This window comes from Erpetoichthys calabaricus, chromosome 14, assembly GCF_900747795.2.
Source record: "Erpetoichthys calabaricus chromosome 14, fErpCal1.3, whole genome shotgun sequence".
NCBI lineage: Eukaryota > Metazoa > Chordata > Cladistia > Polypteriformes > Polypteridae > Erpetoichthys > Erpetoichthys calabaricus.
The window spans coordinates 87,475,684-87,502,891 of NC_041407.2; the positions used below are offsets into that span (position 1 = coordinate 87,475,684).

Consider the following 27,208-nt stretch of genomic DNA (forward strand, 5'->3'; position numbering starts at 1 on the left):
ATACAGATGTGAGTATTAGTGAATGCCCAGTGGGACAAAGAGCACAAAGAAATGCGTGAGAACAGAAAACAAGAATGTGTGTCCCGAAAAAGATGTGCACCCTGGGGTGACTGATTCTGACCATCTTCCACCTTTTAATGATGGGTCCTCCTGTGCAGAACACTACCAAAACTTTGATGAGATAAAACCTTGATTGTATTGTTTTGATGCATTAAATCTATCTATCTATCTATCTATCTATCTATCTATCTATCTATCTATCTATCTATCTATCTATCTATCTATCTATCTATCTATCTATCTATCTATCTATCTATCTATCTATCTATCTATCTATCTATCTATCTATCTATCTATCTATCTAGTAGTGCCTCCATATACCTGTGTGTCTACCGTGATTTTTTGTAATTGCTGTGATCACATCAATATGCAAATTACCTTTCTGGAATGGCCCAGTAAAAAGTTTGACTTCCTCTTACGTAGGGGAAATCTGAAGCTTCAAAGGACGCGTTCCTTATAAATATCAAGTTTCACCTCATGTACAGTAAAAAGCGCTGGCAGTTTCCTGCTTGACTTGTTTGTCTTCTTGCAATTTCCTTAAAACATGAAGTGTCTTATCATCATTGTAACTTTGGTGGGAGCCGTCACTGCAGCCAGCTTGCTACTGGAAGACTTGGAGTTTTATGCTTGGATGCTGAAGCATGGTAAAGTGGTCTTTTACCTCTTATTATATGGGTTCATATATTATGTACTATTTACACTGTGTACCCGCTAGTTTTTATTTCCTAATGTTATCTCTTTTGGCCTATAAATCTGAAATAACAGACTGCCTTTAAATAGAGACAAGCAGTAAAAAAACACACTGTAAGGTGTCCTATTATCAGCAGCAGAAATTGTAATACTTTTAGAAAATTGTAATAAATTAATTAGTGTCACCACTCCAGTTTAGTGATATACGTATATGTTTTATAATATGTATATATACTCCAAAAAGATATCTGTTATCACATCAAAAATGACAAAAAATGAAAATAGTTTTTTCAGTGATACAAAGCTGGCATAGGTGGAGTACCAACTAAAACATGGCAAAAAAAATTTTATATTCCTTGTGACAATGCAGTTGCAACCTTGCTGCAGAAAGCCATTACAGTCAAAAAATTAAGAACTGTAAAATGTGAAGTTTGTAAAGTCATTTGAGTACAAGTGTAACATCTACTGTCGATAATTAGTGTAGAATCTGAGCACAAGACCTGAGAAAGACAGAGTGAAAGAGAGAGATGCTGCTAATATGTCCATGGACTGTGTGGAAGAATAATTTTAAGGTAACATAGCTTTCATCTTAAAGAAATAGCAAAAAGGGTTAATACATGTCAGAAACCTTTGCAGGCATATCAGGAAACCAGATAAAGGTCAAGTGAACAACAAAATATACTGAAAGGTGACTAAGAAACCAACAGATGTCATGTAAAGAACCAGAATGTTATTTGCACAGAAATTTCAAGTGTGGTGGCTCAACCAAAAGGTATAAGAAGAACCAAAATATAATACAATAGACTTTTATTTTATATAAGTCATTTGGGTGTAAACCAGCAAATCAATCCATAGTAAATGTTTGCATTGATTGATACTATGTGTAAATTCAATAGTTTATAAAACAAACCTCTGATCATTCGGAACATGCTGTAACGGACTGTTTCTGAAGAATGCTCCCTCCAAGGCATTTTGCTGTGGAGTAATTAAAAGATACAATGAACAGCTTTTGTCCTGCCTGATTACTGATTTGTCATGTTAGAGGATGTTTCTTTCTATAATAAGATGTTACATTTCTACCACAACTGTCAGAAGAGGTGAAGTGAGGTGCTGTTAGCCATAAAATGAGCCTATGAGTATTGTGTATGGGGCCAGAATGAGAATGCTTGTTTTTTCAGATACAAACATGTAGGAAGATCTCATCCACCAAACTCCCATCAGCCTTGGTGGGAGGTTCTTTGGGAATCTTGATCCTGACCCAGACTGGTTCATAGACCTGGGGAGCGAGAGGGAGATGTTACCTCAGTCTCCATGTTAGCAGAGGGACACTGCAACACTAAAGAGGAGAGTAAGACTGGGTCAGCTGCCGTATAGCTAACAAGTTCTTTTATAAGGACCATGTACCACTGATGTTTCTGAGTACTACTCCATTCCTCTGTCTTGTTTCCACAAGGCCACTACAACATGTAAAACATGTCACTTGGAATACCGTCATTCTACAGAACGCACTCTAGCTAGATCATTTTTCTCAGCTTGCTCTGAATCTGTATTAATTATTTAAAATAAATTCCTGTCCAACGAGCATTAAAACTTGTTAAAACGTTATGTAAAAGGAATTCCCTGAATGTTATATGATAGAAATGGATTCATTTCTTTTGGATTTCAGTGATAAGGATGCACTACTAGCCAGCTCTTTTTCTTGAATACACACACAGACTGATATGAGCTCTGGTTATCTGATTTGTGAAGCAACACAATGCTACACCATGTTGTTGTGTAAATGCATATTATAAAATAATAATGTAATGTTCGGATCTGATTAGGTTCTACTGAGGTAATATCTGCAATAGATCTGGAGTGGCGGAGTAAGAAAAGGAAAAAAATACAAAAAAAGGAATGGTGGAGGGAAGAACTGGGCAGAGAGTGACGTTAGGAGCTTTGTGAATATGGGAAAAGTGCTTTGAGGGGCACATACTCTAGATTAGGTGGTGTCTCCTGTGACCAGAACAATGGGAGCTGTTTAGGGAGAACAACAAGCAGCTGAGTTAGGATTCTGATCTACAACCACCAAAAACACGATCTTGTGAAAGATCTTGTGTTGGGTCAGTCAATGCTCTTGCGTTGAGTCAGTCATTCCTCTACCTCATTTTTGAAGAATTATTTCAATTATTTTTTATTATTTTGAGAATGTCTGTCTTATTTATCAATCTGTTTTGCCATAATTGACTTTTAAATGTAAAATAAATATTTTCCCCTGTGATAGACCTGTACCTTGTCCAGGGATGACTCCTGGTTTGAGGCTGATATAGCTGGGACAGGCCCAGTCCTCCTAAAAATCTAAAAATTATAATGAGTGAGTGCAAGGGTGGATGGATGGACAGATAGGAAAAAGAGCCACTGGTGATCAGGACAAAGTCTATCACCTCACTAACAAGTTAGGGACATTTTATTGTCCCAGCATGTTGCTGCAGTTTCTATGTCCAATACAAGGATGGGACTGCTCACATTTTACTTTGCTTGTTACTCAATGCTGAATTATAGCATTTTCTTTTTTTTTTAATTATAGGAAAGTCATACAGATCAAATGAAGAGGAAGTCCACCGGAAGGAGATATGGCTGGCGAATCGCAAATATGTCTTACTCCACAACATGGAGGCTGACCAGGGAATAAAGAGCTACAGGCTGGGCATGAATTTCTTTGCTGACCTGGTACACTTTTACTTTTATTGTGAAAGTCTTATTATAGCTTTAAATAGTAAAAGGCCCATTGGGACTGTGGTCTGAGATCTCTTTTTTGCTTTGAAACTTACTCTATAGCTGTGTCTGCTAGGAAAGTCGTCTTATGGCTACAGACTTTCGATCAATCAGAAAGGATTCAAAATCAGGAAAAATGTATCTCACAAAGGAGTTGTCAAATTTGATTTCTTCCTCTTATGTTCCAGACAAACCAAGAGTACAGACAGATCACTTTTAGAGGTTGTCTCGGTCGCTTCAACTCCACCAAAGTCAGACAGATTTCCACTCTCCTGTGGCAACGTGAAGGCAACTTCCTGCCCACCTCTGTCGACTGGAGAAACCAAGGATATGTTACAGATGTCAAGAACCAGAAAGACTGCGGCTCCTGCTGGGCATTCAGTGCAGTAAGTTTGGGGTCATTCTAGACACAATTAACTATGACATCTATAGCTATAGTTTGCACCTCTAAGAGATTTTGAGATTGAGATTTGAGATTTGAGCAAACAAAGTCTGAGGTGATATCTGGATTTATTTATGTACAGTTTTAACCACCTGTGAATGTTGGATGCTGATTTCTCCACTTCTACAAGAAATTATTTAACAGCCTGTTGTTTAAAAGGATAGTAACACTGTATTATGTTATTTTGAGGGCGAACCATGCCTGTTCTAAGAAAAAGACCGTGGTGTTGTAGTAAGAAGTGGGATACTTCAAATTAACCAAAAAAATCACTTACAGACATTTTCTGTTAATTTTGACTGAAGAATGGAAAGTACTGCAAAATTCATTCAGTAACCTTAATAAATATGCTTTGATAAATAAGCAACCAATCTAGACTCAGTTCCTGCCCTATAACTAACACTGCATGGGTTGGCTCTGGCTCCCTGTGACCTCTTTTGGAATAAAGATATAATGAAGAAAATATATTACATTATCCATCTTTCCATCTTCCTAACCATCTTATCCAGGGCAAGGCTGGATGGCAGCTCGAATCTATTCCAGGCAGGAACAGCATTTGGAGAATGTGCCAGTCTATCACAGGGTGAACACACACACACACACACGCACGCACACACACAGACACACACACACACACACACACACAATCTCTCTCTCTCATTCGGGTCATTTTAGCAATGCCAAACCACTTAACCTGCATCTCTTTGACCTGTGAGAGGAAACCAGAGCACTTGGAGAAAAGTGATGCGGATACAAGAAGAACATGCAAATTCCATGCACAGAGCAACCGGGATACGAACACCAATCTTGATATTGCAAAGCAATATATCATTATGTAATTTTCTAAATTGCTTAATCCAGACCAGATTCACAAGGGGGTGCTGGAGCCTATTTCAGATAGCATAGGACACAGGGAAGGAATAAACTCTTAATAGGGTGTCAGTCCAGCACACAAATCATTCTGTTCCACAAATAAATTGTTCAAATTTCACATTTTGGTGAATTCTACTAGTTTAATTAGATAGATAGATAGATAGATAGATAGATAGATAGATAGATAGATAGATAGATAGATAGATAGATAGATAGATAGATAGATAGATAGATAGATAGATAGATAGATAGATAGATAGATAGATAGATAGATAGATAGATAGATATGTAAGGACACACTATAGCCTGAACACACACCAGAATGACTAATAAGAAAGAAAATTAAAAAGAAACCAAAACTTCTGACTTGACTGTCACAGTCCCAGTGAGGCATTATGCAGATTTGTTGCTGTTGGTATAAAGAAGTCCTAGTAGCATTTTATGACACACATCTGCTGAATGATTCGTTTCCTGAAAGTCCTCAGTGTTGGTGTGTCACAGAGAGAATATGCTGTGTTGTTCATAATGGCACTCAGTTCTGTTTTAATACTCTCCTTTGCTACTACCTTCAGGGGGTCCAGAGTGCATCCCATAACTGAACTTGCCCTTTTAATTAGCTTGTTGATTCCGTGGGCATCTCTTTAAGTGATGTTACAAGCACAGTACATCACAGAGTTGTAGAGGATGTGAAGGGTGTCATTACCCACATTAGAGGAATGCAGTTTCCTAAAACAAAAACAGCCAGCTCTGCCCTTTCTTATGTAATCTCAGTGTTATGAGACCAGTCCAACCTGTCCTTGATGTGGACCACCCAAGTGCTTGTATGAGTGGACCACTTCCACACCCACTCCCTGAATAGTGACCGAACATTGAGGCTCTTTGGTGCAGTTAAAGTCAATCATCAGTTCTTTGGTTTTGCTGATGTTTAATTGCAGACAATTCTTTCTGCACCAAGAAACACAGTTCTCCACCTAATTGCTATACTCTGTCTCACATCCCTTATCAATACACCTCATAAGTGCAGAACCATCTGAAACTTTCTGTAAATGACAAGACCTGCCCTTATATTTATAGTCAGAGATATACAGAGTGAACAGAAAAGAAGACCGGACTGCTCATTGTGGTGCCCCAGTGTTGCTCACATCTGCATCAAAAACACAGTCCTTGAGTTTTCACAAACTGTGGTCTGCCTAAAGATGGTCTGTTATCCAGGACACCATAGGCTCACACTCTATACTATACAGATGTAAATATAATGGTCATGTAAAGTTGTAAAAATGAGTAACAGTCCAGGTTTTGAGATAAAGGGTGTTCTTCAGAAGCCCTTTTAGCAGTCCTAAATATCAAGAGGCCCTTCATTCATATCCATTCTATCCTCCTTCATGGTGGTAAATCCCATCCTTGTCAAGTAACTGTGACTTTATTTAAGTAAGAGCAGTACAAACTCATTCAAGCTGTTTGTTGTCAGGGATATTTATTTAACCTCACAGTGAATAACACCTCTTAACAGCTCAAGCTTTACTACTCATCTCCCATCCAATATTAAGTAACTGCCTAATAACTTCACTCCTTTGCTATGCCTCACATGAACTGAGGTGTTTACAGTTTTCTTCTTCTACAGTTTTTCCACGTTCATGTGGAGTCACCATATTTAACCAGCCTTCCTTAGATTCCCTCTTCACATAGCCCATCTACTTTCTCTTTGGTTATTCTCTTCTCCTCCGTGCCGACACCTCTATATCCACAATTCTTCTCACCACATTATTTACTTGTTTTCTCATGGCTATTACTTTAACCTTCTTTACTGTATTTTCTTAGAGAGTTACACAACTTTACCTGTATCTTTGATTCTCTTTTTACTAATCTTATCAAGCTCTGTTACTCCACACCTCCATCTCCACATCCTCATTTCTGAATCATTCATTTTTCTTTCATGCACCTTTTTAACTGCTCAGTTTTCTGATCCGCTCAACAATACTGGTGTGACACCAAATTTTTGTTAACATTTTACCCTTAACTCTTGCACTGATTCTTTGGTCACATAACACTACCAGTACCTCTTTCCAGTTTTTCCAACTTGATTGCATTCAATGGTTTATTTCTAGATCTAGCTCTTCATTCGTTGTTATTGATGACCTAAAATATTTGGGCCTTTCCATCATTTTAAGTGTTCCTCCATTAAGGTTACCTTTCCAATCTTGTTCTTCTTCCATAAATTTGAGATATTCTGTCTTTTTCCTACTAATCGTGAGGTTTCTATCTTCCATAGTTCTTCTCCACTACTTGAGTTTCCTTTCCACAGTATTCTTAGTAGTGCCACATTGAACAATATTATCCGCAAATCGCATTGGGCCTGGTCCATTTTTCCCTTAACAATAACTTCATACAGTAACAAGAGTAACAAGATATGGGTTTAATGATGATCCTCGATGTAATCCAGCCTTAACGGCAAACCTACAGTACCTGTTATTCCTAAAACAATTGTGTGCAAGTGCCCTCATACATAACCTTAACTCTCCTTACATACAGTACTTCTCCAGTGATTCCTTCTCTCTCATAAATCTCCTTCTTGCCAGAGGGCTCTATCCTATGACCTGCCGAAATCTAGGAATGTCATGTGTAGTCCTTACTGTTTCTTTCCATATATTTCCATAATCTGTCTCAAGGCAAAATCACATATGTTGTACCTTTTACTGGTATAAATTCAAGCTGTTTTTCTGTTACCATTAACTCTCTTTTCAGGCTCATTCTTTCCCATATTCTCATTGAATGTGACATCAGCTTTTATTCCTATAATTTCCACAATCCTGACTGTCTCTCTTCTCCTTAGGTACAATCACACTATTTCGCCACTGATCTGGCATTTCCTCTTCATGGTAGATCTTTGACATCAGTTTCCACAACAAATCTGTTTCTTCACACTTCAGCCTTCCCATTCTTCATAAATCCAGATTGACTTCTTTTCTACTTACCTCTCATTTAATATTCATTTTGAATACACACATATATATATCATGCAACAATTATCCTTTTCTAATTACTTCATGCAGATCTTGTTTTTTTTTTTTTTTTGCAGACTGGGGCTTTAGAAGGTCAGCAGTTTAGGAAGACGGGAACTCTGGTATCTCTGAGCGAACAGCAGTTGGTAGATTGCTCTGGAAGATATGGCAACTATGGATGTGGAGGTGGTCTCATGAACCAGTCCTTTCAGTATATCGAGGAAAACGGAGGTGTCGACACTGAAGAATCATACCCATATGAGGCTAGGGTGAGTGTTTCATTCTATTCATAGGGGTGTTGTTCTTCATGTTATAAATTTATTCTTAATATCATAAGGGGGGCAACTATATAACAGCCTCATAGCTCTTGTGTTTGGTTACAAACCGAGTCATTGTATTTGTTATCCATATTGCAGGATGACTGATTTGATTTATGATAAATATTAAAAAATGTGGAATTCTAATAATTCATGCTTGATCTTAGGAACAATAAACATCATTGAATAAAATTGAATGAGGTAAAGAACAGTCTGAAAATTAATACACTCTACTTCTTAAGCAAAAAAAAACATTAAACAATACAATACAAGTAACTGAAGGCAGCAATGAATAAAGTGTGCATTAACTAACAGTTCTTCAGTATGAACTTCTTGGGCACTTCATCAGGTGGGCTACAGGATCAGTGTGCAGGGACACACTTGAAGAATTTGTATAATTGGTTGTGACAGCTAATTGAATAATTGGCAAAGTAAACACCCAGTTTCTCCACCTGCTCAACTTTATTCTGATGCTGTTTGACTACATTGACCCCGTAGCCTAAAGGCCGTTTACCAACTTGATGACGTAAATATAGGAGCTAGTGAGTCAACACTGCCATCTGCTGGTCATCTCATTTTCTAACAGCTCCTATAGAAGGGAAAATCAACTCTGGTTCTGGAGGTCTGCAGTGGCTGCACAGTTTTTGCTTCAATCAGATTGTTAATTAGAACAATTTATTTACTATTAAAGCAATATTTTTGAGCTTAGTTTTAGTTACAAAACAGAACCCTTAACTGCCTATCTTACTTTTAAATAAATGCTTTTAGGTTTTAATTGTGGCCTGTTTTCTTAACCAGCCCTCAGTTAATAATGAGGTGCAAATGACAAAGAACCCACCTGCTATCCAGCTAACGTGTTTCCATTTAATCCTGTGTATTTGCATCATAAGGTATCTGTTTTAAGAAAATGTTTAGAAATAAATGACAGAGAAGGGAAAACACAAAATATACATCACACTAACAAGCCATATATTTAAATAGCAAGTTTCATCATTTGCTTGGCATTTAATTATGAAACAGGTTGGAATGAAAAAATGCAGCCACTGTGGGCCTCCAAGACCTTAATTGAGAACCCCTGTCCTATTGGAATAAGCAACCCGGCCACAGGGGAGGCACAAACCAGTGTGCTTCTACATGCTGGTCCCAATCTCAGATAAACAGGGAGGGTTACGTCAGGAAGGGCATTCAGAGTAAAAATGTTGCCAGATCAATATGCGACCAAATATAATGATTTCTATACCGGATCAGTCGAGGCCCAGGTTAACAACGGCGTTTCTACAGTATATGTTTATGACATTAAATGTTAATAAATATAATGTTTTTAATACAACTAGTAAAAATTTTAGTGATAATTACACTAGATAGAGTCTGAAATTCAAAAAAAAAAACTCTTTGTGAGAAGTTAGAAGTCATAATGGAGTCATCACCGTCCACTAATAGAGAAGTGAATAAAAGACTAAGAGAGTATTAAATGAAAAGATTATTAGGCTTGGAAAACTCTACCTGGAATTTTGTGTGCAAGCCTGGTATCCATATTACAAAAAACATGCCAGAGAAAGCACTTGATCAGTCTTATTCCAGGCCTGTGGGATATGAACTATAAGAAAAGACTGAAGGAGTTCCTGAAGAAGGACATGGAGGAACCGACAGAAGCTCATTGAAGGTGAATTTCACACAAGTTTTAGAAAGAAAACAAACGCAATATGGAAAAAGTTACTGAGTAGAGCTGTAGGTAGTAGTACTTAAGGGATCTTCATGTTTTGAATAGTCTTTTTTTTTAAAGAGTTAGGTGAATGGAGACTGGCATCCAGGTTCGGCTGAACAGCCAATTTGTGGTCATGAATGTTCATTTCTTAAACTCCTCTCTACTTGTTTTGTTGTAGTTTTCATGTCTATCTGTCTCTTGCATCAGAAGCTCTCAAGTTCAGTCCTGAACTACCGCTGTGGCTGCAGGAGGTCATTCCAATTATTTTCACAAACCGCTTTTAATTGATCTGTTTAATTAGCTCGATTTGTTGTTTTTATTTTGCATTCAGAAACATGTACTGGTACAGGGGCATCAGCCAGTGGCTGCTTAGTTTTATTCTGACTATTTTAATTAGTAACCAGTTACTGCTTCTAATTTAACCTATATATTTTGCTTTCATTTAATAAATGATTCCTTTATTATTATGATTTTTAAAGATGCAAAGTGAGCCAACTGATGACCAGCTAATTCAGGGGTCTCAAACAGTCCAGCCAGTCTCCTATTTGGCTGTTAATGAGGCCAGTTATTTCATTCTATGGTCTGTTAGCGGTCTCATTCTGCCTCACCAGTCATTTCCAAAACTGATTTTCTTTTTTTCTCTGATCACCATCTAAATCAATATTTCTTAGATCTTCACTTACTGTATTTGTTTTCATATATTTTATTGAGACAAATATTATATGAAATTCACATGTGCAGATGAGATCTAAGTTAGCCTGGTTATCTGTTGACATGCTTTACATCTCATTATTGTTTGGCTGTTTGTCAAAGAAAAAAAAAAGCAATTAAAATGTAAGTTAAATAAAAATAAGGCGCTATAGTAGGTGCTGTTAGAAGTAGTGATTGGTTAATGAAGGAGAAAGTGGCTGAAACGAAAGCCTGCAGCCATTGCAGCCCTCTAGGACTGGGCTTGACTTTCTTGTATTAGTATGATAGTTACATGTAAAAGAAATTCAAATGTTTGTATTTTTTGATATTATTTAAAGAGTTGACTTCTTATTTTTACCATAATCGTTTCAGTTTACCTTTTTCTGGGGAGGTTGCTGTCTTAATCATATCCAGATAATGACAGGGATGACCTATGCAGACACAGGTGTCAATGAAACTGAATGCTAAAAGAAGCAGACACTTCAGGGGAAACTGCACTAATTAGTAAGAAAAGATGTAAAAATATATAAAAAAGAATACAAACTTAAAAAGCTAGATAAAAACAAACCTCAGTCTAGCACATAAAAGCACCTGCTACATTCCAATAAAAATGTAACAAAGCCAGTTTGTAATTTTTGGTTGAACACAAAAAAGGTAGAAAATGGGAAATAACAGGGTGAACTGTCCAGTCAAAAGCAGAAGCTAGTTGAGATGAACACCCACCGTCAAGGTGGTCCACAGGACCTGAACTACCGGTTTAAGCCTTTTATTACTAACACTGGTCTGCAAACAAATCAAAAATTTTACATGTTTTTTATAGATTTGAGGATGCACAATCACAATTTGACCACAGAATTGTTCTATCACTTCCAAGTTTTAAGAGAGGAAGGTTCAAAATTGAAAAAAAACCACAATTTTAGAGAAACTAATATTTTTAAAATGACTTAGACTCAAAAGAATTACAATTATTTAGAATTTAAAAAATACTAATTACATATTATTGTTTTAAATTTAATTATTACTTGCGAAAAGTAGTCACTTGGTAGATTTTTTCTTTCTGATAACTCTCTGAAGGTGTTTCACAGTGGAATGGCCAACAGATGTCTGCTAAAGCAGACTCCCTCGATGTCTCTCCACTTGCGTAATGTCCTGAGAACTCCTCATGTTCATCAAAGACCACTTCCATGTTCCAAACTGAGAGTGCAGGAAATGGATTTTTAAAGACACGTTGCACTCACGTGCTAGGTAGGAAGACAGAAGCTCCTCAGCTAGCTCCTCATTGTTTTCTGTCTTTGGATTCCCAAGACTGTTGGGCCAGACTTTAATTCTTTTTCCTTTTAGCATTTGCTTACCTGTTAACTTGTAAAGACAATAGACATTCAACCCAATCTTTTGTTTTTCTATAAAAACCACTAAAATAATAACTTTCTATCTTTTGGATGGCAGAAGTCATCTTTCTAACCTTCTAAATATAATCAACTTGGCATTTTTGAAGGAATAATTAGAGAAACAGAAATACTGATTGAGAACAAACACTTGATTTTGGGTTGTTTGCACCTTAACTAATATTAAGAATGATGAAGACTGACATTTTGCAGCTCAAAATATAATTCTAATAATATTCTGAGCATTAACATATTTATACCATAAAACATTTTTTAAAAATGAACCTTTTTTTTCCAAAATAGCATTTTCCATTGAATCTGAATTCAGCAGAAGCTGCTTGCATTAGAGAAATTCCAGTTTCTGAGATGGACTCAGCCACACCTAAATATATAAAGTACACCAATATTTTGTTGTTTTTTTTGCAAAGTAGAATTTGGGTTCAGGCCCCTCTATTCAGCTCTCAGGACACTGAAGTGGCAGCTCCCCTTAGCAGTCAGTGTCAATTGTGTCTGCACTGCTCGTCACTAATTGTCAACATCGGGATACGGTTAAGAGAACAAAGACCTGAGAAAGAGGTGAAAGAAAGTGAGGTGTTTGAAAGGTTTGTGAAAAAAATATTAAAACATCTCTAAATGTAAATATCTCACAATAGAGCACTTTTTCAAATGCAGAATAGGACAAGACAAAGGGCGGCTAAGTAAAGAATTAGTTCAATGCAGTGTCTGTGCAGAGAAGTCTGGTGTCTGCTCTGCTCATTGTCAATTGTCATTATTAGGATGCGTTTTTTCTTTGTCATCTTGTAAAGCATTTTGAGCTACTTTGTTGTATGAAAATGTGCTAAAGAAAATAAATGTTTTTTGTTCAGGGAGAAAATTCCCCAGACCAAAGGTGAGTTCACAGGAACAAGACAAAAGAAAGTTAAGAATTTAAAGCTATGGAAAAAATATGAATATTTCTAAATTTCTGAAATGTAAAAATACATTTTATACTAATGCTCTATTCTAAATGCAGAATAAGAACTGATCAAAAAATTAATTAATTAGATCAATTAGAAGTAAAATAATTCACTGATTGTGAAAGTGGTTGGATCAAAAACCTGCAGATCGAGAGGACCACCAAAACTGGATTAGGCCAAAGACTAACGTTTTTGATGATGCACCATGTGAAATACAAAGAAAGGTACAAGAAAAAGATTTGGGTTTCCAGGAGATACTCCATTTAATATCCTGGTTGCAAAGTGAAAGAAAAGAAAAAAAAACAGTTTTGATTTGATTGTAGATTAGTAGGTCACGGCTCCTCAAGCTGTCTGGAGCCTTTATAGAGGTGGATGCAGAAGTGGGCGGGGTTAATGAGATCGGACGTGATGTCATTAATCCTTTAGGGTGTCCACCTCCGTTCTAAAGGAAACAAAAGTGGTTAGTGGTGCCGTCACATTCAAAACTCCCCATTTTTTATGTTCAGACAGGCCTGTGAGACACTCCTTATGCTCACACGCTTGGCAGCAAGTTTAATGGTTACTTAAATCTGTGCTCGACGTCAGTTTGGTTTGCCTTGTAAATAGCAGTTCCCTTAAACTGAGACGTATTTTGTGTGTACACACACTCAGACTGCTGTCCACAATATCTCCAATATCCTGGTAAACCTGAGAGGAGCCATGTCTTTGGTAAAGGAGCCATTAAATCCTCCAGTTTCATAGTGGTATTTTTGTAAATGAACTTTTCAGTTTACCAAAATATCTGCTGAAAGATATGGACTTTCCTTCTTAGTAAACTTTCCCTGTCTGTTGATTTCTTTCTTTCTTTTTATGACATGATCTCATTTCTGCCTGACTGAGGTTCATCTCTTTTTCACTCTTTATTTCTTAATGTCTCTCTCTCTTTCTTCTACATCCTCCTCTCTTCTGTTGAAGTTTGTGCCCACTTCCTCCCTGGTCTTCAAGCAGCCATGTTTCTTCCTCTGTATCACATCTGTTTGTATGAAGGTGAAGCTTCCCTTTTAAAGCTTTTCTCATAGGTAAGGAGCATAGGTCACTTATATATTGTATTTACAAGTTAAAACTGAGAAAATCTATGTGTCTGTAATTTCCATTTGTTTTTTTTTTATGTATGTGGAAGTTTGATGATGGGGTCAAAAATTCACTATTGAGCTAAGTTCACTTTGTTACTTAACGGTGTTCAAAACATCAAGAAAAGTTGATTTTAGCCTGTTGCCTGTATGTTTGTGTGCATCTGTGGAAAATCCAAATTTATTTTCATGTCTTAAAATTACAGTCTAGAGCTCCTACAGTCTAGAGGACTACATCGCAGCAAAGACAGACCATTTTAGAACAAACAGTCTCCAAAGTATCCACTGTGAATGCGCAGACCAATATACAATGAGCTCCCAGAAAATGGACCTGTCTTCTTAAAAAAGTTGTATTGTTTTTGCCTTGTCACAGGAAAAGGACAGCATGTTGGCACAGAGATAAGCCCCCAGTTCTTACACTGCGTACGTCCCATGTGGAAATTGAAGTCTTCATGCCTTCCATGTGTTCTCATGTGTTTGGTTCCCTTTAAAGCACAACGCCTTACTCTCACATTAACTAACATACCGCAGCTTGAGGGAATGTGGGTGGAATAGAAAACTAAAATTACATTTTATATTTTTCAGGATGGTGCATGCAGATTTAACCCTAATACCATTGGAGCCACTTGCTCTGGATATGTGGCCATCCCAAGTGGAAATGAGAAAGCTCTTCAAACTGCTGTAGCCACCGTTGGGCCCGTCTCAGTGGCCATTGATGCTGGTCACATCTCTTTCCAGTTCTATATGTCAGGTGAGACCAGGACTGATAACATTTTCAGTGGTGGGGGAGTTTGGGGTTAAAGAAAAAAGGCATGAGGATATTTGTGTCTAGGGGGGTAATGAAGATGTGGTGAGATGATTGTGTGAAAGTTCCATTAAAAATAATAATGCATAAAAGACCAAAAGGTAAAACATTAGATGGATCACAAACCAAGACTGAGTTCTACTGGATAAGGGGACACATTTGAAACCACACCATAATACTCTTTAATGATTGATACATTTATATCATGTTCATACACCAATCAGCCACAACATTAAAACCGTCAGCCTAATATTGTGTAAGTCCCCCTTGTGCCACCAATACAGCTTTGACCCATCAAGGCATGGATTCCACAAGACCTCTGAAGGCACTCTGTGGTATTTGGCACCCAAACGTTAGCAGCATATCCTTTACTGTAAGTCCTATAAGCTGTGAGGTGGGGTCTCCATAGATCAGACTTGTTTTACCAGCACATCCCACATATGCTCAATTGGATTGGGATCTTGGTAATATGGAGGCCAAGTCAACACCTTAAACTTTTTGTCATGTTCCTCAAACAATTTGTGAACAATTTTGCACTGTTGTGGGGTACATTGTTACGCCAAAAAGAGGTCAATGCCATATGGGAATACCGTTGCCATGGTAAGGGTTGTATGGGGTCTGCAACAATCTTTAAGTAGGTGGTACATGTCAAACTAACATCCACATGAGTGCCAGGACCCCAAGGTTTCTCAGAAGAACATTGCCCAGAGCATCTCTTTGCCTCTGCCAGCTTACCTACTTGTCATAGTACATCCTGCTGCCATCTCTTTATGTCAGTTAAATGACATGCACATAGCCAGCCATCCACATGATCTAAATTAAAAACTTGATTCATTAGATCAGGCCATCTTCTTCCTTTGCTCTGTGGTCCAGTTCTGATCTTCACAAGTCAATTGTAAGCACTTTCGGTGGTGGACGGGGTCAGCATGTGCCCTCTGACCAGTCTATGACTATGCAGTCCCACGGACAGCAAGCTGCGATTCACTGTGTATTCTGACACATTTCACTCATGGTCAGAATTACATTTTCCAGCAATTTGTGCTACAGTATCTCTTATGTGGAATGAGACCAGACAGGCTAGCCTTCACTCCCCACATGCGTGAGTGAGACTTGGGTGCCCATGATCCTGTTATTGGTTCACTGATTGACCTACCTTGGACCACTTTTGGTAGGTACTAACCACTGCATACCTAACAAGACTTGCCATTTTGGAGATTCTCTGACCCAGTCGTCTAGCCATCACAATGTGGCCCCTGTCAAAGTCACTCAGATCCTTATGCTGATCCATTTTTCCTGCTTCCAACAAATCACCTTTAAGAACTGACTGTTTACTTGCTGCCTAATATACCTCACCCTTTGACAGGTGTCATTGTAATGAGATAATCAATGTTATTCACCTCAACGGTCAGTGGTTTTAATGTTATGGCTGATCAACGTAGTAACAGACTTATTGGCTGGCAAAGGGTTGTCAGGTCACAAGAGGTGTAGGACCGACATACAACATAACAGGGAAAATCTCCATTTGTGATGACAAAGCCTCTCCAACAACCAGCATGTGTAAACAGCAACTACAGTCATCGTGCAACAATTCTTTAAAGGGTGCCCATGTGCTTCTGAACTGGACATGAAGATTTTGATGGTGAAAGGATATTAACAATTTTTAGATAGATAGATAGATAGATAGATAGATAGATAGATAGATAGATAGATAGATAGATAGATAGATAGATAGATAGATAGATAGATAGATAGATAGATAGATAGATAGATAGATAGATAGATAGATAGATAGATAGATAGATAGATAGATAGATAGATAGATAGATAGATAGATAGATAGTGTTATGATGGCATCCCCTTGGCCTGGTCCAGCCACTTGGGTTCTCAACAATGAGGATCCTGAGAACTGGATCACCCTCAGGGAAATGCGTCACATGGCCATAGTGCTGTAAATGACACTCCCTCAAAATGCAGGTAATGTGTCTCATTTGGACTCCACGAGCAACTGCTCATTCGACACAAAGTCTAACCAGCGGTACCCAAGGATTCTTTGAAGAGACACAGTACTGAAGGAGTCCAGTCTTCATCTCAGGTCACTGGATAGCATTCATGTGTTGCAACGATAAAGCAAAACAGGAAGCACCAGGACTCTAAAGACTTGGACCTTCATCCTTCTGCAATGATATCAGGAGTGCCACACACCCCTTTCCAGTGACCTTGTTACCCCCCATACTCTCACAATCCATCTTCCTATGAAATCGGTAGACAGATAGATAAACACAATATCCTATTAAAAATATAATACAGTAAAGAAATGTTGTCCCTGTGCCCTTGTGTCTATTACAAGTGGCTAAAATAAAGCCAGACGTAACAGGAGAAGGCATTATATAGTCCAAAGCAAAAAAGAGTAGAGTGTAAAAAGAAGAGCCAGAGCCAGTCCCATCCTTTCAGCACATCATGCTTGTATTGTCCCTCTAGTTCACTCTAGTGTTCAGATAGACCCTGATATTTTCATGACTTCTGCTTCTTCTCCCAGTTTGGTGATTAACCCTCTAGGGGTTCCCTGTTATACTGTAAGTTCACTACTACATCCTTTGTCTTGCTAGTGTGCAGTTTCAGATGGTTCTCCCTGACAAAGTCCTTTACTGCCTCCTCCACATCTTCCTTCTTAATGTATTTGAGACCTTCTGTAGCTGGCATAAATTGGAGCTGTGCTTAAAATGAGTAGTGTGGCAGATGAGGATGGTCTCTCAGGGAGACTGCCATCTCAGACACATTGGACTGGACCCTCACACACTATATTAGTTATATAGTCCGTGATTCAGGGTAAAAAATCTACAAAATAATGATTAAATAGTGTTTCAGATGGCATTCACAGTATAAGGGTGACTTTTGTGTGAAGGTGACGGGTTTGTGGATATAACTGAGCTACTAAGATCCTACAATTATGTTATTTGCGTTAAGTAACATGGATGTGAAAAAGGAAGAAGGCCAATGTTTGAAGTAAATATTTAATGTAAAGTACAAAAAGCTTAATCATAGTGGATTACATTTTCATTTATTGTTGATTGAACCAATCACTTATGGAATTTTGATATCTGCCTTTAAAGCTGAGAAATTATCTATCACTATTGGCATTGAATGACTCTGGGGAGCAAAATACTGTAAAAAGAAATGAAAACAAAAAACAGAAACAACATTATGTGAGGTAATGTCTCTTTGTTATTCTTGCTCTAGGCATATACAATGAACCACAGTGCAGCAGTGAAAACCTGGACCATGCAGTGCTTGCTGTTGGCTATGGAACGAAGAACAACCAGGATTACTGGTTGGTCAAGAACAGGTATGAAACCATTTCCTTTTCAATTTGCAATGTTCAAATTAAGAATATACAACAATGAACAGTTTAACTTGTGTGTTTATCACACTATGACAAAAGGGGTAAAGCCTTAATGGTGTAGTCAATGGAAGGAACTGCAGGGGCACAAGGTGTAACATTGAATTAACAAAAGGTGCTTGATGGTGCCAAACAATGAAAAATCAATGTCATTGGTTCAGGAACCTTTCTTGGCTGATAAAGCCTGTTAAAGTCATGGTGGGAAAGTGTTCTGTCCACCAGCAATTACCACAGTGCAAAATGTGTGACCTGGGAAGGAGTGCAGTGTGATTCCACAATGAAACACTTGGTGTAGTCTGCAGGATTTCACTTTGGACTTGTTGAGCATAGTAGCTCTGCTGTGCAGTATGGTTGGGGGCTTTGTGAGACCAAGAGCTCAACTAACTACACCAGAATGCCCTCCACTTGCAGTGCTTACAGACAATCCCTGCATGAATGGCCAGTGAAATTCTACCTTTAGCTTCATGCCATAAGGAGCTGCTTCTGAGGGCTTTTGTAATCCTGACATCATGGGTTTTCTGTGGACCACCAGCAGTTACCACAGTGCAAAATGTGCAGCCCAAGATGAATTATGGTATCATTTCACATGAAAACTGCATTGGTTACCCAATGAAAAAATGGATTGAAGAGATTATAAAAATAAATATACAGATTAAAATAATATTTGTTGCCATTTATAGATTATAACACTTTGGTGTTACAAGAACCTATTAGACCTAATAAGCCGTAGCTCAAAAAAAATGAATCCCCTTATATGAAATTAAATTAATTCTAATTAAAAAAAATGGTGACCTTTAATAAGGTACCTCAAGAATATAAACTATATAAAAAGCAATAGTCAAACTTAAGATTTATGGAGTTGTGGGAACAACAACACTATTAACCTTTTCATTCCAGTGTCATGTAGTTGTGTAAATTAATAATAAATAAACAACAAGCATGTAGTCACGGTGGGTCCCCCGGGTCGTTGGGACCTCTCTGACCCTCTTACTCACATCTTGATTAAGCTTTGCATCCACAAATGTCTACAGCATCGTGGAGGACTGCTCCCACCCAAATTATCTCTTTTTCTACTTTCATCTGGAAGAAGGTTCTGTAGCATCTGAACCAGTTTTGCCAGATTCTGCAACAACTTCTACTAAATACTATCTATTAGTTAATTAATTCATAATTAATTAATTTATATTTTTTAATATAGTAGCAGTTTGTTACTTTTCCTGTGTTTACTTACTGTATATATGTTGCAACATGGCCTTGGGAAACATTATTTCATAACACTGGATGCTGCAATATGGTGTATGGAAGTTACAACAATAAAGCCTCTTGACTTGTCTTGAAATGGACATGTAAAAGGTTTTCCCATTAGTTAGAGGCACCCTAAGTCAAAGGTGCCACTAGGATGGCACAGGGCATGGGGATATCCCTGATAGGAATCACCTTCCAATACAGGGTGATTTCACTGTATGTGTAGTGTAGGGTGAATTCCTCCAAAAGCACTATAGTGAGAAAGTGACACTGGAGAACTGACCGAGTGACAGAACAACCCATCTGGGTGGTCAGCTGGCAGCAGAGACAATCCCTTAAGGATTTAAGAGGCCCGTAATAGAGTCTGGGCATCCCAGGAGATACCTTAAGCACATGATTATTGTAAAGTTTGTTCAGGAATAAGACTTGTAGTTCTCCCAAGAGCCACTAGATGACACTGTGAGCTTGAGTCTTTAGAGGTGTACAGTATACCTACTAATCAATGGCTGCTCTTAGCACACTCACTAGCAGGGAGGATGACAAGCCAGGGTGTGGACAGCAAGAGACAAACAGAGTGTGATAAGTAAATATGCTTTGGTTATGAGAAAGGGAGGAATCCACCACACCAGACAAACTTTAGCAGACAGACCCAATCAGGCTGCAGATTATTCTATGCTGTGTCATCATTCGTTCATTACTTCATGCTCTTCCAAGTTTCATCTTGGATATTTTTTAAGAGTTAAATGATTTTTGCTAAGTAGGCAGCTTATTTGAAATTGTAACTTATGAAGCAGCCCTAGTAAAGAAGTAAGCTTTTCTTTTTAAATCTAATTTCTTTATTAATAAAATAAGAAGTCTGACTTAAGAGAGGAGGCCATTCAGTTCTTTAAGTTTGCTAGTCTGGTGCTACTTGGTGTTACTTTATTACTACCTTGTGTTCTCCCCATTGTCACCCTTCCCTGCATATTGATAACCCCCTTTTTTGTCACTCATTTACAACTTCATAATGTTATAAATAGTGTTGACTGCCAAAACTTGTTAAACTGTTTTTTGCATCTAATATGCTGTATTAGTCTGTGACCTTCGCCAAATATTTCTTTCAAATTCATTTTGGAGCAGATTCAGAATAACTTTTTTATTCCAGAGCCCCATGATGCTTTGTGAAGCTAGACTGACATTACAGAACTGTAACAGTCAGGCAAAGAACTTTCACATACAGTAAAACCTCAAATATCCATCAGGGGTCAGGACTGAGGCCGTAACGAATAAGAGAAAAGACAGATAACAGAACAGCTACTTTAAAATGATATACAGTAGATTAGTTTAACAAAAACAAAAACATATTAATAAAATATAATATAGTATTAACAAAATAAATTAACTCATATAATATTGTAATGGCCAGCCTAATAAACAAATACAACTCAGAGATGCTAGAGTTTTCTATGTTTTGCTTGGAGTCTTCGTTCCGTAACAAACGGTGCCCTGCCTTATCTGGGTTACAGAGCACACCTCCAAAACAATAAACGAAAGTTTTCCCTACCAGTTAATTTATCTCCTGCCTGTTAGGTTCCTTTTCTCTGTGCTATGAACACTCATGCTTATTGTCTCCTGACTCCCTGCTCAAAACTTCCCTCTACCACACCTTCCTTTTCCTTCTAACTTCTCCTGTCACTCAGCTCTTAAAAGCATATCCTCCCCTTACAGAGCCAAAGCCCTTCACCCTGTCCCATCACTTACAGCATTCATTCCACCCTTTCTGCTCCTGCACAGTGTGTCACAAGCTGTCTGCAACAAAATATAACAGAATTTAAAAAGAAAAATTCAATACAGAAGAACGTTAACATTAATCAACACGTTTTTCAATTTTGCCAGCATCACACTTTATATCGGTCACTGTTATTCTTCCTACTCTGTAAAGTGAAGCAATACTTGAAGCACTTTCAACATTTTTTTTTTGTGATAATTCCAACACCACACGCATATGTTTATCGGCCATTACAATGTATAGTAGATTACTTATAACAACAATGAAAAGTTACGAAATACTATTAAAACTGAAGGTACATAACTGACACTGAGATTTCAGAATGTGGCATGACACATGGTGCTGGGGAAGAACACTATGCACTAGCACAAGGGAGAGGTGATCCAACGAGCATAGCTCGCAGTGCACCGTACGGTTAACGGAGACAGACAGTTAATCGAGTGACGGATAATCAAGGTTTTATTGTATTCATAAGTAAACAGACTTCACCACACATTTTATGCCTGTGGAAGTAACCCCCAGGAAGACAGGAGTAGTTCAATCAGTCAGTCTTTATTCAGTCACAGATGAGTACATGAATTCCATGTTGCAAGGCAGAAGAGCAATGTTCCCCTGTTTCAATCGGCTTTTAATATTCATTTTTCTCCCTCCCCCTTACTTATGAAACAGCATTTCATCTTATATTATGCAAATCAGTTTCTTTTTTGTGTCAAGGGGGACCCAAAGAAGGAAAGATCATCTTTTTTGTGTCTAACAGATATTTTTCTAAAGAAGGAAGTTGTTCTAGGTCAGCATCATGCAACCTGTCTAATGACAGACGCCTGTATGAATAACCTGCTATTATAATTAAACAGCTTTTAACCCTTAGTAGCTTGCAAGCAGTTACATTTTCTTTCACATGCTGCTCCCCAATTTATTGTTCCCCTGGGGACAAATAATGTTCTATCTATCTATCTATCTATCTATCTATCTATCTATCTATCTATCTATCTATCTATCTATCTATCTATCTATCTATCTATCTATCTATCTATCTATCTATCTATCTATCTATCTATCTATCTATCTATTTGCTTCACAAATGAGTAATGATACTACATGCTCAGGAATCCAGCTGTATTTGCACTCCACAAATGTAAAAAGAATTTTCGTTTAAGGAGTACATTTGGTGACCATGATGAGAATATTATGAGTACTGCTGCTGAATACTGTAACTGGTGGACAGATCATAAGAGAGCCAGTAAAAATAGTTTGGGGCTACCACTTTTAATTGTTGGCATTTGAGCCACAGAAAAATAAACAACAAAATGCATTTACCGCTTTTGCACTCACAAGCAATTGCTAAATCTCTGCCAAGTCAGCAAGGTTAAGAAAGCAGAAAATACATTGTGCTTAAAGGAGCTTGTCTATTTGCTGTTTGGTTTTTATAGTGTCCATGCCGGATGGGGCAATAACATCTCAGGGGTGAAGTGGGCATGAGGTGTCAGGTTAGTGACAGCGCCCCCTCTCATTGCTGGGTGGTAGTGCATACCTCGACACATCCAGGAACACATGCATGACAATATGTAACACTGATCTCTGTGCACTCACTCACTCACTCTCCGTCACGCATCTCCTTCTCCAGGTGTGCAGATTGTGATTTTAAAGGCTGATTATGTCCATACAAAAAGATACACTATATGGCCAAAAGTAAGTGGACATCTCTCCAAATTACTGAGTTCATGTGTTTCATTGTTAACAAATGCATAAGAGCAGTATATAGGCATGCATTCTCCATTGGTACACACTGGCAGTAGAAAAGGTTATAGTGAAGAACACAGTGACTTTAAATGCAGCACTTTAATAAGATAGATCTGACCTGGTCAACATATAGTGCCATTATTGTGAAGTGGAAGTGTCCAAGACCAAAACAAGCTCAGCCACAACTCAAAGAGTGGAGCATCCAAGTGCCAAAGCTCATGGCTTGTAAAAATCACCTGTCACTCACAACAGAGATCAAAACTATCTCAGGAAGTAACATCACCACAGGAACTGTGCACTGGGAGCTTCATGGAATGAGTGTCCATGGCCGAGCAGCGGCACGCAAGCCTAAGACAATTATGCACAATGTCAGGTGTCAACTGAAGTGGTGTAAAACACACCACCATTGGACTCTCGAGTAGTGGACATGTGTTCTCTGGAGTGATGAGTCACACTTCACTATCTGGCAGTCTGATGGATGAATCTGAGTATGGTGGATGCTGGGAGAACATTATCTTCTTCAATGCATAGTACCTACTGTAAAGTTTGTTAGCAGAGGGATAAAGGTCTGGGGTTGTTTGTCAGGCCTCTTGGTTCCTATGAAGGGTACTGTGAATGCAACATTATACAAAGACATTTTCGTCATATGTATGCTTCCAATTTTTGTGGCAATAGTTGTGTGAAGTACCTTTTCTTTTCCAACATGACTGTGGCCCTATGTACAAGGTTAGGTCCATAAAGACAAGAAGGAACTCGAGTGGCCTGCACAAAGCCCTAATCTCAACCCTATTGACACCTTTAGGATGAATTGGATCACCATTTGTAAGCCAGGTGTTATCTTCCAACATCAGTACCTAATACTCTTTGAGCTGACTGGGCACACTCCTAAATCTCGTGGAAAGTCTCCACAGAAGAGTGGAGGCTGTTATAGGGAAGGGGCATGGGAAGGGGCAACTCTATATTAATATTGAAAGTTTTGGGATAGGATGTCCAACAGTCTCAAATAGGTATGACGGTCAAGTGTCCACAAACCCTTGGACATATCGTGTAGCTCCCCTCTGGTCCCAATAAGGTCCTAATAATAACTTGATGGTCATGGAGCTGAAAACTCATGACGTGTTACATGTTGGTTAGTCAGGTCACTGTACTCTGTACACATGACAATTTGAATTTGGACTTTTTAATCAACACACTTCTTCTTCTTCTTCTTTCTGCTGCTCCCGTTAGGGGTTGCCACAGCGGGTCATCTTTTTCCATATCTTCCTGTTTTCTGCATCTTGCTCTGTTTCACCATCACCTACATGTCCTCTCTCACCAAATCCATAAACCTTCTCTTAGGCCTTCCTCTTTTCCTTTTGCCTGGCAGCTCTATCTTTAACATCCTTCTCCTAATATACCCAGCATGTCTCCTCTGCACATGTTCAAACCAACTCAATCTCACCTTACTGATTTTGTCTCCCAACCGTCCAACCTGAGCTGACCCTCTAATGTCCTCATTTCTAATCCTGTCCACCCTTGTCATACCCAATGCAAATCTTAGCATCTTTAACTCTGCCACCTCCAGCTCTGTCTCCTGCTTTCTTGTCAGTGCCACCGTCTCCAACCCATATAACATAGCTGGTCTCACTACCGTCCTGTAGACCTTCCCTTTCACTATTGCTGATACCCGTTTGTCACAAATCACTCCAGTCACTCTTCTCCACACATTCCCCCTTCCTGTACTCTCTTCTTCACTTCTCTTCCACAATATCTGTTACTCTGTACTGTTGATCCCAGGTATTTAAACTCATCCACCTTCGCCAACTCTACTCCCTGCATCTTCACTATTCCTCCGGCCTCCCTCTTATTCACACACATGTATTCTGACTTGGTGGTCCTACTGACCTTCATTCCTCTCCTCTCTAGAGCATATCTCCAGTGCCATTGTCTCCACCCCATCAACACACTTATTTTTTGTTAAATATGTGGCTACCCTGGCATAACAACTTCAGACATTTCTCAAATTTGTTTGGCTTCATTGGTATTATACTGGATTGTTGGGAGGTGTTAACCTGCATCCAGCCCTACAACTAAACCCTCCAACCTACAGGGAAAACCTGGGGGTTGGTGGCAGGACTGGTACTCCAGCCACCATAAAGAAAACCTCACACTGTTCCATTCCATCTGAACTAGTGTGTCACCCATTGCAAGGCTGCACTCAGGTCCTAATCTGGGATCCTGAGGTGGTTTGTCATGTGGTGGGTGCAGTAATGCACTTTACCAGTACATGCTCCTAACTTCAACCTCAACCTGAACTATTAGTGCTCTACTGATACATGCTGATACACATTACAGAAATTAGATAGATAGATAGATAGATAGATAGATAGATAGATAGATAGATAGATAGATAGATAGATAGATAGATAGATAGATAGATAGATAGATAGATAGATAGATAGATAGATAGATAGATAGATAGATAGATAGATAGATAGATAGATAGATAGATAGATAGATACTTTATTAATCCCAGGGGGAAATTCACATACTCCAGCAGCAAAAAAATATTAAATTAAAGAGTAATAAAAAATGCAGGTAAAAAACAGACAATAACTTGAATAATGTTCAATGTTTACCCCCTCTGGTGGAATTGAAGAGTCGCATAGTTTGGGGGAGGAATGATCTTCTCAGTCTGTCAGTGGAGCAGGACAGTGACAGCAGTCTGTCGCTGAAACTGCTCCTCTGTCTGGAGATGACACTGTTTAATGGATGTAAATTATTATTATGTATTATCATTGTTATTATTACTCCATGCAGAATCCCAAGGAAGAAGAGCCAGAGAAATATAATCTATTCTAACATTTTCAAAGCCCTTGTAGAAGTGATTACAGTTATACAAATAAAGTTTCTTTAGGAAATGTTCTTCAGAAAATTCCCTTCAAGACATTCTTTCTGTTTTTAATTTCTTAAAGCTGGGGGCTCTCCTGGGGACAAGATGGCTATATCCTGATGGCCAGAAATGAGAATAACCAATGTGGGATCGCCACAGCTGCCAGTTATCCGCTCATCTGATGATGCACTTCAGGAGAAGAGAGGAAGTGAGGAACATAGGAAGAAGATCTATCACTTCCTGGTGTCCTTCTGAAAATCTTTTTGTCTATTCTGTCGCCAAAGACAGGGAATGGAAATATGACCCTCGGGTCTCCTGCTTTTGAACATAATCTGGAAAATCATAAGGCAGATTTGGCTTCTTTGCAAAGAAATTATCACATTTAAATCTGCCAATACAAGAAAGTGCTGACATCCAAATGAAAAGGATGCTAACACTCACTGCTATCTTCAGGATGTTCTTTTTTGTGTATTATGTTGAATTGACCATGGTGGTCCACTTCAGCTGCTGTCAACCAAGCATGTCAGCTCCTGACTTACTTTCTTTAGCCACCATCTTCCAGCTCTCATTCTCCAGTTGACAATAAAGCTCAGCTTTGTAGTACCAGTTCTTAGAAAGAATGGGCACATTACTCAGGACTTGCTCTGCATTTAAAAATATTATGGTCCATTTTCCCCAAAGATACAGTATGTGTGATAGATAAACTGGTAACTCTAAATTAGCCCATTATATTGTACATAAGTGCCCATGGCAGGCCATCCTAGCTTGGTACCCACATTACACCCAATACTGCTGGGATAGGTACTGGTGCCACATTACCATGAAGTGGGTTACAAAATGGATGGCTGCAGTGTATTCCCTTAACTGCATCTAAAGAAATACTTTCAAAAATGACAATCGCCAAAGTAGAAGAAATGGAATCAAAACACTAAGCAAACACTTAGTCTGTATCTCTAACATGATTATCTTTTTCCCAAAGCCAAACAACAAAATAAAAAACAAATATCCAACATTCTGAGTCGTAATACTTTCTTGATCAGAACTATTGCAGCTTTGTTTAAGTGTGGTTTTTAGAAATTTACTCACAAGCAAGTATGTTTACCTTTGAAACCTTTCTAAAATACAAAATGGTGTCTGTGAATGTGATGGTCCGAGTTGGCTCCATTTCCTTTGGAAGCTTAAACCCGGAAAGGTCAATAACAAAATCGAAGATGTGCCAATCAAATGAGGGCACACAGAATCAGCAAGAGGTAAGTGAAAGGTGCTTCAGTGCTTTTATTACAAGCAAAACAATAAAGTGCCCAAAGTGCAGTGCTTTTTCCAATAAATAAATACTCCATAAAAAACCAGTGCTTGTATGTGAGTCAAAATCCAGAAATTAATCAAATGATGAAACCAGAATAA

At 38.4% G+C, this 27,208-nt stretch overlaps 1 protein-coding gene across 2 annotated transcripts; it reads left to right on the top strand.

The window, feature by feature from the left end:
- The first annotated feature begins 540 nt into the window (after positions 1-540).
- LOC114665076 (procathepsin L-like) lies at positions 541-26,814 on the top strand. Of its 2 annotated transcripts, XR_007933438.1 has the most exons (8): positions 541-704; positions 3,317-3,459; positions 3,693-3,890; positions 7,893-8,084; positions 14,563-14,728; positions 18,020-18,125; positions 25,887-26,379; positions 26,423-26,814. XR_007933438.1 is itself a non-coding variant. In XM_028819458.2 (7 exons), exons 1-7 carry the CDS (start codon positions 605-607, stop codon positions 25,984-25,986), a joined length of 1,005 nt encoding a protein of 334 aa, XP_028675291.1. In that variant the 5' UTR covers positions 541-604; the 3' UTR covers positions 25,987-26,416. The 2 variants fall into 2 exon arrangements, 1 of the variants encoding a protein (XP_028675291.1); XM_028819458.2 differs by lacking the exon at positions 26,423-26,814 and having other exon boundaries at positions 25,887-26,416.
- Positions 26,815-27,208: the final 394 nt, after the last annotated feature.